Source organism: Emys orbicularis, chromosome 4, assembly GCF_028017835.1.
Source record: "Emys orbicularis isolate rEmyOrb1 chromosome 4, rEmyOrb1.hap1, whole genome shotgun sequence".
Taxonomy (NCBI): domain Eukaryota; kingdom Metazoa; phylum Chordata; order Testudines; family Emydidae; genus Emys; species Emys orbicularis.
The window spans coordinates 143,318,123-143,335,884 of record NC_088686.1 but is presented as its reverse complement, the minus strand read 5'-3'; the positions used below and the strand labels follow the sequence as shown (position 1 = coordinate 143,335,884).

Sequence of the window (17,762 nt, the reverse complement as noted above, 5' to 3'; positions counted from 1 at the left end):
GTAACAGTTACACTCAGAGCCTAGTGAGAATATAGTAATCACTTTTAATTAACATTGCTTTATATACACACATACATATGTACATCCACATACAATCACACTAAAGCCTACATCTCTTCAAACTTTCCCAAGGTATCTCCAGAAAGCTAGCATCATTACACTTGCTAGTATTGTCTTGTAACAGATCGTTCTTGGGGTATACAGTACCTCTAGAGTTTATCTCATGGAAGGCACCTTTTGTAGTGGATATTGCACAGATTAAATGGGTGGAGGTGGAGCCTGGATGCACCTGCTTAAGGTTTCAGATAGAAGCTAGACTACAAACCTCCCTAAAATACTGCTACTTGCACCAGACACTTTTGCAGCTTACCAATGACTTAAGCAAAAATAAACCAGCAAAACTCATTCTTTCCTCTGCTGTATAACTAATTTAAATACTTAGTATGCTAGAGCCTATTGATTAAGGCTCTGCTGCAATGAACATATCTGATACTGTGTAATATAGATGGATCCTGTTATCAGAGTGCTCCTGGTGTTTCCGCTAATATTGTGATTTCCCCTTTGGGAGCACCGTTGAAGCTTGGATACTCTTACAGGTCTGGTTGCTGGAAAACTAATTCTGCACCACTCTTGGAGCACAGCATTATGCAGAGGGTTGTTCTGTATTAATTGAAAGCTAGAATTGGTGCTGTAGGTTGTCAGGACCATGGCTACAAATGGGTCCCATGCTGACACACCAATAGAGAAACCTATTGGTTATAGTAACTCTAAACCAGGTGATACCCAAAATATGAACCATGAAACAGTAATAGACTTACAACTTCCAGCCTATCCTCTGTAGGGAAGCTTGCTTACAATTTTTCTTCACCAAGCTGCCATAAATTGCTGATTTCCAGGATACAGGATTCTGCAGTTTGACATTCATCTTAGTGGAATAACAGACCCAAGCAACTTCTGCTTGCTGTACTTAGCCTCCCAAGGTGACTTAGGATGTTTGGTTGGTTTTCAAATTTAACATTTTTGATTGCAGAAAACTCAGGTAATTTAGCCATGTAATTAGTGTGAAATCATCCTTCCTGGTAACGCTTGATGATTTGTGTTTATTGCAAATACATACAACTCAATGTCATGGGCTATGCCTTCTTTTTAGCCCTGATAAAGTCCAGAGTCACCCATCATTGCTGGCTTGTCAGGTGAGGAGGCATCCACCTCTGCAAAATAAGATTAGTTCACCTGTCAGTAGACACTATGTGCAGAACTAATGAGCATTCATTCTAACACGCTTTAAAAGAAAATGCATAAAATAGACCCTCTGCTCTATTGGATACCTACTTGCAGTAGTTCTTGAAGTTATTGGTCCAGAGGTGGTTTCCTCTGCCTTCGAGAGGTAGCAGCATTTAATTTTGGGAGGCACCCCTAGTGCCAATCAGTGAAAAGTGAAGGCGTGTCGGATGGTTTTTACAGCAGGAGTTGAATCTATTCCCAGCATTGGGGCTGCCTGACTTATCTTGGGCAAGTCACAATTGTGCAGGACCTCTCTTCACTTGCTTTCAAAATGGATTTACTTCATAGGGGTGTCGTGAGGCTTAATTCCTTTTTTGGGGAACAGTGATCTTGGTGCAAAGGGTGCTGTAAGAGCCCACTGTGTCAGAGACAACATAGGAAATGTCCCGTCTCTCACCTGGATAGAATTTATCAATGCTGTCTTTAGATGGGCAGCTGCTTTCTTTGGAAGGTAGAGTTTGCAACTAAGGCACTTCATAGATTCCAAGGCCAGATTAGGTCACACTGATAATCTAGTCTCCTAGATTAAACCTCCCGTATAACTAAGGCCATAGAATTCCCCCAAAATAATTCCTAGAGCAGAGTTTAAAAAATGTCCAATTGTGATTTAAAAATGGTCAGTGATGGAGAATCCACCACAATCTTTGGTAAATTGTTCCAAAGATGAATTACTCACTGTTAAAAATTTACACCTTATTTCCAGTCTGAATTTGTCTAGCTTTAGCTTCCAGCCATTTTATCGTGTTATATCTTCCTCTGCTAGGTTGAAGAGCCCATTATTAAATATTTATTCCCATTTTAGATACTTAGACTTAATCATGTCATCCCTTGAGCACTTGGGGGAGCGATAGCTCAGTGGTTTGAGCATTGGCCTGCTAAACCCAGGGTTGTGAGTTCAATCCTTGAGGGGGCCATTTAGGGATCTGGGACAAAAATCTGTCTGGGGATTGGTCCTGCTTTGAGCAGGGGGTTGGACTAGATGACCTCCTGAGGTCCCTTCCAACCCTGAGATTCTAGGATTCTGTGAATCTGTCTCTAAAAGGCATGTTTTCTAATCCTTTAATCATTCTCATTGCCTTTCTCTGCAACTCATTCCAATTTATCAACATCCTTTCTGAATTGTGGGGACCAAAACTGGACACAGCAGTCACCCAGTCCCAAATACAGAGGTATAACAACCTCTTTCCTCCTACTTGAGATTCCTGTTCTTGCATCCCAGGATCGAATTAACTCTTTTGGCCAAAGCTCCACACTGGGAACTCATGTTCTGTTGATTATCCACCACAACCCCCAAATCTTTTTCTGACTCACTGCTTCCCAGAATACAGTCCTTCAGCCTGTAAGTATCTCCTACCTTCTTTGTTCCTACATGTATACATTTAAATTTAGCTGTATTAAAAACATATTGTTTGCTTGCACTCAGTTCACCAAGTGCTCTTGATTGCTCTCAGTGAGTGACCTTTCCTCTTATTTATCACTCCCCCAGCGTTTGGGTCATCTGCAAACTGATTGTGTGTTTTCTGCCAGGTCACTTATGAGAATGTTTAAATAGCATAGGGCCAAGAATCAATCCCTACAGTACTCCACTGGGAACACCTGCTCAGTGACTATTCCCCATTTGCAGTTACGTTTTGAGACCTATCCACTCACCGCATTTAATGGGTGCCATGTTAATTTTATATCATTCTAGTTCGTTACACAAAATGTCACGAGGCACCAAGTCTAAGCATGTTACATCAACACTATTACAAGCTCTGGCTTTTTGTCTTTCAGAGGGAAGGTTGCATTATTCCTGGGCTTAGCTGGGAAGCAGGCCAGAGAGACAGTACAGGTTGCAACTGTCAGGACTTGCTTCTACTAGTTAGATAGCAGAATGATTTGGTTTCTCAGCTATCATCCCACTCAGTTTATGGTTCCTCCCTTACCCCCAAAACCTGCTTAATGTCTTCCCATATCAGAAAAGAAAGCAGACTCAGACTTGTGTCTGCCAGGGTTTTGTGGGCAAGTCAGAGCAGGAAGAGGGAACAGGAAGCAGCAGGAAAATAAACATTTCCTTGCATTTTACTTGGAACGCTGCATGCTGGCTGTATGTTAATGCACATGTCATTTTTCCTGTCATTCTAAAGTAGGCCTAACTGCTGGCATTTTCTTACCTGATGAGGGCTTGGGGTACATCCTGTGGAAAAACAAAAGGAAAGTGTAGAACGTAAAGGCCAAACCTCCAAAGATCATCCCGCAAACCAGGAAACTGTAGCTGCCCTGATCATGGATAATCTGCAGTAAAGAAAAATAAGGGTCTTAAGTACAGTGAGAGAGGTGCTTCATACCAGGGCAAGCCATAGGGAGCAGCAGGCTGTTTACATAGCGCCTGGCAGAGGTTAGCAATGTTCCTTTGTTTAACATAGGGGAACCTTCAGCTCAGGAATCCATTTCCCCTGCTGGTCTGGCCAAGCCAATCTGTTGACCTGCAAGGCAGGTGCCAAGGCCCATCTGTTTTCACAGGCTGTGTTGTCTCTATAGAGTCTCTTGCTATCCATCTGTACAGATGGCCCATTTTGTGCACATGTATTATATATGTGTTCTACAAATAAACCCTGCCCATGAAATGGCCTAACCAAGACCTACCTGAACCAGATACAAGGTGAATTGATATTCCCGTTTCTCCACCTGGCAGACTCTAGTTACTCCTCCCCCCAAATAAAGTTATACAAACTCATGGTGGAAAGAACAGTGGGGAGTTGAGCTTTTGCTGGGTAGATTTACATTTATGGGCACGTAGCTAAGCTTGACTCACGGCCACAGCACCTCTTGCTGGTCATCTTGGAATTAGCTCTTTTCCAGCATACGGAGCACCGTCTGCAGGCCAGTGTCTCACCTGCCTCAGGCCCTGTCTCCCTCCTGGACCCCAGTGCCCCTTTACCTCAAGGTTCTGCCCCCAAAGTACCCCCACATGCTGGGTCTCCCCTCCTGGGGAATCCCCAACTCCCCAAACCCACCTTGCCTCAGTGGCTACTGCCAGTGATTATCTAGTCCCCACTCACTGGGGCAGACTGCAGTCTGTAATGGCCACTCATCATTGGCAAGGGGGCAGGACCTGCTGCCTTTGCCTATTTCCAGGCTGTATCTCTGCAGCCCCAGTACCTTTGTAGGCCTTCCCCAAGGCCTGCAGCCTGGGGTTTTACCAGGCTGGAGCTCCTCAGCTCTCTTGCCCTATTCCTAGGGTGACCAGATGTCCTGATTTTATAGGGACGGTCCTGATTTTTGGGTCTTTTTCTTATATAGGCTCCTATTACCCCCACCCCCATCTTGATTTTTCACATTTGCTGTCTAGTCACCCTACCTATTCCCCAGCACTGCTCCAGTTCAGGTACCTTCCTCTCAGGTAGGTAGCTAGCCCTTCTCCCTCCAGGGCTGGAAAGAGAGACTCCTCCAGCTTCTGGCCCACAGCCCTCTTATCAGGGCCAGTTGGACCCTAATTGAGCTGGCCACAGCTGTAGCTGCTTCCCCAATCAGCCTAGCTTGGCTGCTTTTAACCCCTGCCTATCGGAGGGGGGCAGTTGCCCCACTACAGGGCATTTCTGCTCTAAGGAACATCACACAATGCATATGTTGCCTCCGCAGTTCTCCAAACTCTGGCAACTGAATTCCTAACACCAGAGGTAATGCAAAACAACCTATAACCACAGTAGCATTGCTTGGTGATGGTAAGGTATGGAGTGGGGCAGCTAGCCCGTCCCACCATGACTATACTGCTTTTTTTGGCTAGATTTACCCAACCTGGAAACTACAGCTCCACTGTAGACATACTGCTGCAGTTGTGGGCATGTCTCTAATTATACCTAGCACTCTTCAGCGATTGGTGGTAGCTGTATCTTAGCAGCTCCCATTGATTGTATTGCCTGTTTTCTCTACAGAAGACTGACCCCTCTTTCCTTGCGGAATGATTGTGTAGCTTTCAGAACTGTCCGAGCGTGATCGTATAAATCGGCCACGCACTAAGTGTTCATGTAAACCCGCTGTCGTGCAATACATGCCTCCTAGTGTGCTTTGATCCACTAAGTGCACTAGGGGACTTTTAGTGCATGGCAGCAGGCTGTTGCGGGGTACATGTACGCCCCATCTTGTGTAGGCAAGCCTTAAGACTTCCATTCACTCAAACACAGCTCTCTATGTGCTTGAATTAAAATCCTAGTCCATTCAGGTCATAGCCTGGGTTTTTCCTTTTTTCTGCACTTACCGACCCCACCAGTAACTGTAGCACCATCTCTCCAATTGCAGCTCCAGTCACTAACACTGTCGTGGCACAGCCTGAAAACAAATGGTACAAGTTCTGGGAACTGCCGAAATGAATAGCTTCAGAGGGCCAAGAATGTCCCCAGGCTAGAGCTCTGTGAGGTGAGACCCACCTGTTCTACATTCATGAGCCTGCACAAATCAAGGCTTGTATACACCGCAAGTTACTGCAGGGCAACCTATTGTGCTGTAAGCCCTCAGCTTCCTTACGTACAGCAGAGGATATTAAAAAAGTAATGGCTGCAGCCAGCAAGGGTACCAGTAGAATCATAGAATATCAGGGTTGGAAGGGACCTCAGGAGGTCATCTAGTCCAACCCCCTGCTCAAAGTTATCTGATCCTCCCACTCTCCACTGTGTACAGAAGTACCTGTGTTCCTTGTTCGCCATTCATTCTTCATTTTCCGCCCATATCTACCCTACCAGCTTGGTGCATGGAGCCAGGAGCTGTGGATGGTTCCACGGGGTGGTAACTGGTAGTGGAAATCAACATCCTAATTTAGCTAGAGCTATTCCTGGGTAACCTGCAAAGCATGATCTTGGGAAGGTGAAAGGGGCTTGCTGCTGGTATTTTCTCTGCTCAAACTCTGACGGGGGATAGGGATGCTCACCTTTGTATTGGAGGATGTCTTCAGTGTAGGCCAGCATGCTGGGGAAGGTGCTGCTGAGAAACAGACCCAGGCACGCTGTGCCCACAAACAGGAAGACAACGCTGTAGGAGAAAATCAGGAGCAGGAGGAAAGTTACAAGCACTCCAACCTGCAACAATACAAGCCCAGAGTCACTTTCAGGGAAGAAAATAAATGCTGAGGTAGCACTGGGCTCTAGTGGGCTTTTTAAAAAGACTAGTTAAGGGACTGGAAAAGAAATAGATTTATCTGGTCTCATTGAGATAGACAATTGAGCTTTGTCTCTTGAAAAACTGAGTTACAGGCATAATCTGCAAGTCACATAGTAGTAACCCTATTCACTGACTGAGCTCACAGCTAGAGAGATCAGTCTACTCACCTTCAAATGCAGTATTCAGTACTCTCACTAGAGGGACATAAGCCAACTACATTTGATTTTGGTCAAAAAGCCAAGCAAAACCATCTGTCCCAAGTTCATTAGACAAAGAATTAAGATCACCCTCTGATTTACGAGATGTTGCATTTGGTGTTTCTAGTGAGCCTTAAATGCAGATTTCTGCGATTTCCCTCATTTGCACACAATTGTTATTAAAGTCACAACTCTGTGCTATTTTGCTGAATTGCTAGTGACAACCCAGCAGAGGGAGCTCTCACCAAATTTTGTAATCTCAGTCAAAAATGAAGGTGCTGTTTTTTCCCCTTAATTCCTTCAGGATTGAGCGATAGGTGGTTTTAAAGATGTGTGCATGTATACACACGCACAGAGCAATCTGGAACCTAAAAGCCATTCCTCTAAATTTAACTTAATATTAGAGTTAAGTTAAATTTTAATCCTAAATGACTGTCAAGTGTGTGTACATACAATATTAATAATTGCAATTTTAGAACAGATCTTATTCAGTGATCACAAACAGTTAAAACAGGTACGTAATTTTCTATCGGTGGGTAAACTTGCATAATGCACATTCAGTTGCCATTGAAGTAAAAGGCAAAACTTCCAATAAATTCAATAGGACTAGGAGGAGCCCCCAAATCAGTTCTAGCTAACAACAGAACCCAGGAGTCCAGCTGCCTAGCCCTCAGATCTTCAGTCATGCCAGATCAGACCAGTGGTCTACCTAGTCTGGTGACTAGTAAAACACTTCAGAGGAAAGTGCAAGAATGGTCATAACTATGGAAATAACTAATAACCTGGCAGTAGGGGGAAGTTTCTCCCTAATTCAGGCAGTTAGTGACTGGTTTATGTTCTGAAGCCCTCTGGCTTCAGATATTCTTAATCTTTAAAAATGACTTAATGTGGCTGTTTCTCTGTGGCCTGATTTTTTTTAAAGCGACTTGTGATTAGGTGCCTCAGTGTTTGGGTGCCCAATTTGAAACACCTCAAAAGCACTTGGTTTTTAGAAAGCACTAGTCACTTTTGAAAAATTAGACCCATAAATATCCAATCCCATTTCCCCATTATCCTACCATGCTCTTAGCCTCACATGTATTTTGTGGCAGTGAATTCCCCAGGTTAACTATACATTCTATAAAAGATTTCCTTTTCCCACCAATTTTAAATGAATTGCCTTATATAGATTGATAATTATAAGGCCAGAAGGGACCCCTGTGATCATGTAGTCTGTCCTTCTATATAACACAGGCCAGAGAACTTCCCTGAATTAACTATTTAAACGAGAGCAGATCTTTTAGAAAAACATCCAGTCTTGGTTTAAAAATTGCCAGGGGTGGAGAATCCACCACAAATCTTGGTAAATTGTTTCTCTTTAGCTGTTTGCCCCCTGGTTCTTATATTAGGAGGAAGGGTGATTAGGAGAGCTGGAATTTCTGTGCCCCACCTCTCATGTCTCGTCTCCTCCTTTCTAACCACTCTAAATCTTCTCAATCCCTTGTCACATAACACTCTCTCCAGGCCTCTAATGATTTTTGTTGCCTGTCTCTAGTCCATCTTGCTTCGCCTTTTTTGAGATGGGGTGACCACAGCTAACAGTATTCTAGGTGGAGGTGCACCATTGATTTACATAAGGGCATGATAACTTGAGCGTTTTCTATTCCATTCCTTACGCATCCTTACATAGTTTGCTTTTTGACTGTTCCTGCATGCTGAGCATTTCACTGACAGGCAGAGCCCCCTTCCAAGTGATTAGCGTTCATTAGAACCCAGCAAAGTAGATGGAGTAGTTAAAATTATTCCTTCCAATGGGCATTAGTTTGCATTTGTGATCATGACATTGCCTAATTACTAGACAACAATATAGAGTGGTTGGAGCACTCAGTTAAATTACTTATTTCTACAGAACGATTTCATTATAAGCCGAGGGACAGTGCAAGTATAATTAGGGGCAGGGTGGGCTGCATTGAAATAATTATGGACTTTGAGTTTTTTGCTGTTCTGTCACAGGACATAAGAGTAAATAAAGTTGACGTCCACATCACTCAACACTTCCACTGAGTTCTAGTAGGTCAGATTTTAGCCTATGAGAGAAACCAACAATGCAATAAAAATTAAAAAATGTTTTCAGACTAAGCCCTTTGTCTAGTCTTGGGTTCTTTGTGACCCAACGGTGATTTGTGCCTGTGCAGCCTAGTCTAAATTGGGGTGCAAATCACTGCTTGCACTGGTGCACATATCCACATAAGGAAGATGTGGCTATGTTGGTGCAAGAATACCCAGAGTAAGCAAGCCTTTGAGCTAGTTTGGTCCACTTCTGGGGATGATCCTTTCCCCTCCAGATCAGAAGCGCTCCGCAGAGGGTGACGGTAAAGTTTGCCTTACCACGTTTATGGACACCATGGTTGCAGGTTTCATTCGGTAGGACACAGGGATGGAGATGAGCCTGCCTAGTGTGATGAACCCCCAGAATAAGCTCGGCAGGTAGCCAGCCACCTTGTGAACCACAGAGAGAGGTTCCTCCACTGCATAGCTGTATACGAACCCAGAGTACTCGCCCTGCAGGAAAAGCAAACAGCACTCTGCGTTAATTTTACATCTCATAGGCCTAGCCTCCTGAAGAATACAGGCCTGCTCTAATATGTCCTCTGTGATACTGTTTATAAGTGTGTCCCCATTGTGATAGGTGCTGTACAAACACAGAACAAAGAGCTACTCTCTGCTTCAAAGAGCATACAATCCAAGTAAGAGTCCATGGAGGGCTTGCAGGACTGATCCCTAAGGGAAACTTACTGCTTCTGAAAGTGAGGGATGCCATGCAAACCTCTTAGAGAGCTGTACCCTGCCCTGAAACAATGCTGCTCCCCTGCAGGCCACCACAAACTTTTCCCCTTGTAAGCTATGCTAGTCTGGCTTTGAACCTCAGTCTCCAGACAGGATGCTGCATGTATCCTCCTTTCCTTAACGTTACTGAGCTGCAGCAAATAGACACAGCACAGCGAGGAGATGTGTGCATGCAGGGGCAGCGCAGCTGGGATGCTTACCCAGGTTCAGAATATAAGGATCGTCAATTCATGTTAGAAATCTTGAGCCGTGAATCCTGCATCTGATTTACCGGATATGATCACTTGTCTGCACATGGAAATGGGCACCTGAATGGGATAATGTTGCTTCTCTCTCTTTCACCCTCCCCCCACCCTGCCCCTTATAGGGATGGAGATGAACAGGGATCCGTTGTCTCTCAAATAAGTGCCCTAATATAGGAGATATTCTGATGTAGGCTACTCTTCATCTGTGGGGCCACAGACAGCCTGAGAATCACTCTATCGTCTAGTGGTTTGGGTACTCACCACGGCCGGGGGAGAGGCTGACTCAACCCCCTGGCTGCTGGAGGAAAAGGGATTTGAATAGCAGCCACCTACTTCTCAAGCAGCTGGCCCAACTGCTGGGCTATAAGGTATTCTGATGTGGGCCCCCACCCCTCTCAACCTTTCCTCTTGAAACTGTTCCACTTTAATTAACTATGAATTGGGCTAAAGTAAGATGTAAAGGTGAGACGCCTGCAGGCGCTCAGAGGTTGGGGTTTTTTGTGGGATGAAGACCCTGGTGAAGGGCAGGGATCTGAAGGGGGAAGCGCCTTCAACCTTTCCTGTTAAAGTGTTTCCATGTTACTGAACTATAAATTGGGCCAAAGCAAGAAACAAAAATGAGACGTCCTCACTAGCTCAGGGGTTAACGTTCTTTCTTGACATGTTGATGCCCTGGTTTCAGTTCTCTCTCTTGCTACTGTGGGGCAGGGATTTGAAGAGGAAGCTCTATCATCCTTTCCTCTTGAAGCTGGTTCCACTTTAACTGTGAATTGGGCCAAACCAATTAACCCCAAAGAGATGCCCTCTGTGGTGTAGTGGTTGGGATACCCCTGGGCTAGCAAAGCTGCTGGTTCAATTCCTCCCTCTGCCTGGGGTGGGATAGGCCTTTGAGGCGGGAGTGCCCTCAGCCTTTCCTGTTGAAGCTGGTTTCACTTTAATTAACTAAGAATTGCTCCAAAGCAAGTTCTTCTAAAGAGCTGCCTTCTCTGGTGTAGAGGTTTGGGCACTCCCCTAGGACACTGAGGGCCCTGGTTCAATCCCTGCCATGGGGAAGGGGTTTACAACATGTATCAGCTGCCTCTGGGGCCTTTTACTTAAATATTGTGGGGGGGGGGGCACGGGGGATGCTTAAAAAGCAAGTCACTCTTTTGTCCCTCTGCTGCTAGGCTACCCGCCCAGGCTGTGGGAGACCCCAGGCCCAACCCCTTCTCTGCAAGGGGTTGTGCCAAGGCTCTCCCACCTCCCACTTACACCTCCCAGCCCCACCCCCAACCTATGTGTGAAGTGAGTGATCTCTGTTCAAACCCCCTTCTGTTTCCAGAAAGACAAGGGCCTTCCGCAAGCGAAAGGGGACCTAAACAGGAACCTCCCACTTCTCCCCTGGGAGGTGGGACAGCCTTCTCCAAATCCTTTTAAAGAGTCAGAGGAAGGATTTGAACCACAATCATCCACCTCTTAGGCAAGCAACTTAACCATTGGACTATAGAGTGACCCTAAACTTTTGCTTTGCCCAGTTCATCGTTAACTAAAGTGGAGACAGCCTCAAGAGGAAAGATACACGTGGCTCAAATCCTAGCTCCTTCAGGACTGGACCCAGGCTCTCCAACACCATAGGTGCAGGCCCTGGCCACCAGGCTATACATGGCTGCTTGCAAATCACCTTTGCTTTGGACCATTTAATAGTTAATTAAAGTAGAACAACTTCAACAGGAAAGAATATGGCTGTGCTAAACCTTTCTCAAGCGGCAAGGGATTGAACCAGGCTCTCCAGTACCCAATGCGCACACCCTAACCACCGGGCTCTACAGGCTTTCTTGCAACCAAGGCTTGTTAGGCCTAGTTCAGGGGTAGGCAACCTATGGCACGGGTGCCGAAGGCGGCTCGCGAGCTCATTTTCAGTGGCACTCGCACTGTCCGGCTCCTGCCCACCGGTCCGGGGGGCTCTGCATTTTAATTTAATTTTAAATGAAGCTTCTTAAACATTTTAAAAACCTTATTTACTTTACATACAACAATAGCTTAGTTCTATATTATAGACATAGAAAGAGACCTTCTAAAAACATTAAATTGTATCACTGGCACGCAAAACAGTAAATCAGAGTGAATAAATGAAGACTCGGCACCCCACTTCTGAAAGGTTGCCGACGCCTGGAAAGGTGAACAGCCTCAGGAGAAAAGAAGCTCCCTCTTTAAACCTGTTCTTAACAGGTAGAGGAAGGAGTTGAAGCAGCGTCTCCTCCCTTGGCGATCAGCAGCCTAACCACCAGTCTATAGAGCAATTCTGAGCCTTTTTTTGGCCCAGCTGGTAATTAATTAAAGGGAAAAGCTTCAACTGCAGTGTGGATAATGACACTGGCCTCCTTCGTAAAGTGCTTTGATATCTATTACTGAAAAGTGCCGTGTAAGACCTAGAGAATGAAGGGGTAAATTCTGCTCTCAGTTATAATAAGTAATACCACCACCTATCTACACCAACTGAATTGCTGTTGCTTGGGCCTTAGGCAAGAAATGCAAGTCTGTTTCCTTACTGCATTATTACAGTGGCTTTCTCCTGGAGCGGCTATGGCAGAACTACGCTTTCTGTGGCTTATATGCATTGTCCTTTATAACGGTGACTTGGATGGCAAAAGGAGGCAAGTAGGCTGCTGCGTTAGTGTGCTAGATGGTGCCTGGGTGAGGGCCAGGGATGCCTGTGTGAGCAGCTGGGATAGAAAAAGGTTCTCGTCGAAGGGGGCTGGCAGTTCCTAAAAGATGTTCTAATACTAGAGGCTCAAAAACAAGCTATTCGGAAGCAGGGGAAAGATAAGAGCCACAGGAGAGGTACCCAAAGTCATCAGTTACGTCTGAAAATGGAGGGCCAGTTGTGTTCCAGCAACAGCTGCCCTATCTGCTTTGCACAGTGAGACACGTTTTCAGGACTATTTAAGGCCCCAGTAAGACTTGGTGAGTTTTGCACTTTCCCTCACATACCTGGGGCAAAATCAGGCAAACTGTACAAAGGTAGGAATAGCAGCCACACCTCAGTTCTTGGCCATACTGCCCATTTTTGGGGGTGGGATGGGGGAATCCTCCCTGCATCCCCCACAAGTAGAAAGGAATCCAGATACAGCAGTACCAGTGTGATTCCACTGATCAGGGCAGAGGAGGGGCATGTAGAGAATGCACAATATGCCATGGAAAGAAGCCAGGTGGGAACTTCCAGCATAGCCCCTCTAGGTTCAGGAAAGCTCCCCGAACACAGAGCTAGCAGCCATTGCATCTGGGGTGATGGGAAAGGATTCCTTCAAACCCCACTGAGATCCAGCCCTCACTGTGCGCAATGAAGGGAGTACATGTATTTTGCCTGAGGCTTCGCCTGTAAAGGATTCAGGGTGAAGAGAGTGCCACGTAGCTTTGATTCCGAGAGGATGCCTCAGCCAGCAGTACTTACTATGATCCCGTCACTCATGAAGAGGACAAGAGCCCCGGCGACGTGGACTGCGAAGTAGGAGTAAGGAGCTCCCCTGAAGTTTTTGCCTTGGCAGCAGCTAAATAGGTCGTCATGCCCTGGGTTAAAAAAACAAAACAATTCAAAGCAAACGTAAGTGGCGCTCCCAACTAGCTGCTCGCCCTACCACTCACAATGGGGGTTTGTTCTGTAACCTGCCCCAGGACAAATGGAGAACAAACATACAGCTCTGTTCTGGGCTGCGTACGACCTGGGACACTGATAACCTCTGCCCGTGTGAAATCTTTCCATAGCATGTGCCATCTATGGAGCAGGTGGTGTCACCTCAGTATTCCTTACAGCTGAGGGGGATAGGCTTGTGGAGTACTAGCCTAACTGATGATTTAGAAGCTATAAGTTCAAGTCCAGCTCAGGCATGAATTTATTATTATTATTTGCATTGCAGTAGCTCCTTGAGGCCCTGCCCAAAATCAAGGCTCCATTGTGCGGGGCACTGTACATAGCGAGAGAAAATCCGTGTCCCAAGAGCTTAGAGTCTGAGGCTAGGTCCACACTGCGGTCAGTAGTAGTACAAACCCATGGACCTCGGCGGGCTCATACAGCCCATGCTGCTGTGGCTTCACTGCTATTGAGAGACGAAAGCTAGCTCGGTATGTCTACGTGGGCTGCAGTCACCACTCTGATTGCAGTGGCGAGAGGCCCGGGACCCCATTCCCTGATGCCTCTGGGAGCAAATCCCTGAGTCTCACTAGTCCTCAGTAAAATGGGGGTAACAACCCTTACTTCCTCCAACCCTTGGTCTATGCAGACTAAGTTATTTGGGGCAAGGTCTGTCTCTTCGCATGTATCTACACTGTGGGGCCATGATCTTGGCTGGGACTAATGTTGCACAAAGAATAAATGGGGGGTGGAGTGAAAAAACCATGGTAGCTTTCAATAAAGTTAATAAAGTGCTTGGCACATTGAGTGGGTTTTTCATCTACAACACAGTTTACAAGGTAGTAACTATCCCGCCTTGTGGGGGGGGAATGGCATGACGGGGAAGTGAAAGGATTTGACCGAGGCCACAAAAGGAATTAGCATTATTTATGGAGCTCGATTTTCTCCTGTCCTGCATCTTGCGAAGTCATTTACTCCAGCCTAGAGGGCACATGTGTAAGACAGAATCACAGAATCATAGAACTGGAAGGGACCTCGGGAGGTCATCTAGTCCAGTCCCCTGCACTGTTGTGACCATGCTGAGTTAGAACAGGGGCTGGTTAAAAAATAAAACCTGGTTTTACCAATAAATAAAATTAATTTTGTTTCCATTTCAGGGCATTTGAATTGGACTTTCTGCCCCGCCCCTTAAAAAAATATCAGGGGGGGGTTATTGAAACATGATCAAAAAGCAGGTTTTTGGCAAGTGAAAAATGTCACTAACCAGACACGTTTCAGTTGCCAAAAACCTGCTGTTTGTTAAATGAAAATTTGATAGCCATTGTGGGTTTAAGAAAAAAAAAAAGTAGAATTGTCAATGCAAAATTTCTTTTTTGGAAAATCGGACATTTTCCAACAAAAAAAACCCCATTTGATTCAAAAGATTCAGCCAGCTCCAGTGAGTCCTGCTTCACCTGCACTGGTATAAATGACAACACAAGGTGCAGGGCAATGGAGAATCGGGCCCATTTCTTTCTACTGTGGTAGTGCCTAAAGACCCCAGTCCAGGATCAGCGCTCCCCTGTGCTGAGCACTGCACAGACAAACACTACCAAGACGGTGCCTGCCCCAAAGAGCTCAATTAGACAATACCTGAGAGCTGGACAGACCAACAAACGGGGAGGAGGACAAGGTAACACAGATCGCTGCATCTGAATAAATTAACAACCAACAGTGGCCTCAAAAGTCATCTGAGATTAGCCGCTAGGAATCCCTGGCCACCCATCCTGTGCTTTGACCACATTTCTCATTAGTAAAAATCTCCAGACAGGGTAAAAGATCAGGGTTAAGGTGCACACAGCTTTGGACCCTGTGCTACGTCTACACAAGTGCTTAATACACTACACCGGCAAAGCTCACCTAGTGTGGACACAGATTATACAAGCAACTGTGTATTTGCCAGCATAGTTGATGTCACTATAACTAAGTCTACAGTAGGGCTTTTACCAGGACAGCTCTCTTGGTCAGGAGTCATATCTCTGCACACCCCTGACTGACAAACTGAAGCCACCAGAAGTCTGTACCATAGATGTGGTCAAGCATTCACTCCCCTCTCTCCAGTATCTCCTCTCTCCCTGGCCCAATTCTCTCTGCCTAAAAGACTCACCTCACGTCTTTTACTTCATTGTAAAGAAAGAAGTGTCTTTACCTGCGTTATTAAGGCCAGGTCTGCCTTGTAGACCTCTGTCAGGCTAGCTGTTGGTCAAGGTGTGCACCTGATGACAGCTATGCCAGCTGCAGTCCCTAGTGTAGATGCAGTTCTATTGGCAAAGCTGGACTTTTATGGATATCGCTTGCTTCGTCATTGAAAATACCTGGGGCTGGGGCTCCTAAATCACTTGGGTGCTTCTGAAAGTTTTGCCCTTAGTCATGAGGGCCCTTGCCTTCAATTCAGTGGCCAAACTCCCCTTGACTTCCATGTCACAGGTTTGGGGCCTAAGTCGCTTAGGGTCTCAGACATCTTACCCATAGTCTAGCGCTCTACCTACAGGGCTGGCAGTGCACTCCCAAAGCTCAAGCAGTGAACAGAGGAGTCAGGAAACTATTCACAGCTCTGCCACCAACTGGCTGTGTGGCCTCAGGTGAGTCACTTCACCACTTTCAGTGCCTCTGCTCCCCCTCCCACCCGCTGTCTGTCTTGTCTGTTTCGGGCAGAGACTGACTCTCTGGGTGATTACAGGGCCTAGCATGGTGATCCTGGTTGGGGCTTTTAGGTGCTACCGTAATATAAACAATAATCAGATCTGCAGTCCTGTTTTGGGCAAAACTAATGTGCAGGAATAGGTGCATTTGGCAGTAATTCAACACCCGATGGACCTGCTGGCCAAGACAGTCAGTTTAAAGGGAAAGCCAGTCCCCAGCCAAGCCCAATCCCTCCGACCTGGCTCTGTGACCCAAAGTGCAGGTCAAGCCATTAGAATAGAACAACACAAAGGTTATCCACGAAAGCATGAGCACATAGCTGCTCTACGCACACCAGCAATAGCAAGAGACTAGGTTCACCACTGCCCGCAGGATGCCTGCTGATATGAATGGGAGCTATGGGGGATTGGGGCCCCTTTGCAGATGTTACACTGCCTTGACTTTTCCATGGCACCTCCCCACTCCCGGAGGTTCAGGTTGAACCCATCCTGTGTCCCCGTCTTGGAAACCACATTCCTTGGGGGGAAGGGACTGTCGTCATCTCACCTCTGTCTGGCGGGGCTCTCTGCAACGTGACGGAATGATTGTCCTTCTCAGCTGGCTGTGTTTCCATCGCCAGTTCGTCTGCAGACAGCAGCGGGCGGCGCCCGTTATTGAAACAGGGCACCAACCTTTCCTTGTAGAGCAGGAAGAACACCGCGATGGGGACTGGTAGCTGGGGGAGCAATGGGAAAGGGCAGGTCAGCCAGCCTGGATTTTTTCTCCCTCTGAATCAAATGCCCAATCTCCAGATTTGTTCCTCCAGGGGCAGGAGCTGCTCCCACCTAGGGAGGTGCTCACCAGAATGGCTGAGTGGTTATGGTGTTGGACTCAACTTCCAACGGACATAAGCTTGTGTGAATTTGAATCCAGTCTAGAGGGCATAAGCCTCCTCGAAGCTGTGGGTAGCAGAGCAAAGGCCCTTGGCTAACATACACCCCACCTTCCCTCTGTTCCAACCAACTGGGGGATGAAGGAAGGGCTGGAGGGCTCGGGGGGCTGGCAGTGAAAGAAGGAGGCTGTCAATTGCTGCTTGGCATGTTGGGGGTGAACGAAGAACTGGCTGACAAATGTCAAATTTTTCAGCAGCACTGCAAAAGCCGAAATATTTCAGTTCTGAAATGTGGCAGCGGTGCCTCATGCTCCCACTAGGGAGCCCAGCCCAGCGAGGACTCCATTCTTCAGGGTGCACCATGGTCTCACCTCCTAGTGAGAGGAGGCCGGGCATTGTGGCCATGGTGCATCATGGGAGGTGAAGTCCAGCTGGGGAGCCCAGCTCATAGAAGGGAATGAACATGAAGGCTCCTGAAATACAAATACCATGAAGCACCGCGGCAGCATTTCACAACTGAAATACTTTGGTTCCTGGGAGTTATTGTTTTGATGAAAAATATCCAAGTTTTCCTGTGGAAAGCAGACAGTTTGCACACAAAGTGTTGTTCAGTCAAAGAGCCAGTTTGGATGGGACCTCTCCAGCCAGCCCTCATTGTTAGCACTCGGTGGCTAACTAGCGTCTGGCATCAGAAGAATTTGAGAGTCTCCGCCCAGTGCCCACATCACAAGGATCATGGCACTCCCACAACAAGCTTTCACTGGCCTCCTCTTTGGCAGCCTCAGTTGAAAGACCATGGGCTGAATGGAGACTGAGCTGCCCCTCTCGGCCTATTTATACTGCAGTGTCACCTAGAGGCTCCCACTGAATTCAGGGTCTCCCTTGTGCCGGGGGTGGTCAAGGACAGTCACTGCTGC

General features: G+C 46.6%; 1 protein-coding gene across 1 annotated transcript in view; it reads right to left on the bottom strand.

Annotated features, from left to right (window-relative positions):
- Positions 1-1,146: 1,146 nt before the first annotated feature.
- Positions 1,147-17,762, bottom strand: part of MFSD4A (major facilitator superfamily domain containing 4A) — a 35,562-nt gene continuing 18,946 nt past the window's right edge. Inside the window, exons 4-10 of the mRNA XM_065404088.1 lie at positions 16,521-16,689; positions 13,116-13,231; positions 8,982-9,155; positions 6,188-6,335; positions 5,522-5,592; positions 3,438-3,558; positions 1,147-1,211 (exon numbers count right to left, since the gene is read on the bottom strand). Coding sequence (XP_065260160.1) covers positions 1,147-1,211; positions 3,438-3,558; positions 5,522-5,592; positions 6,188-6,335; positions 8,982-9,155; positions 13,116-13,231; positions 16,521-16,689 — 864 coding nt within the window. The remainder of the gene's footprint in view (positions 1,212-3,437; positions 3,559-5,521; positions 5,593-6,187; positions 6,336-8,981; positions 9,156-13,115; positions 13,232-16,520; positions 16,690-17,762) is intronic.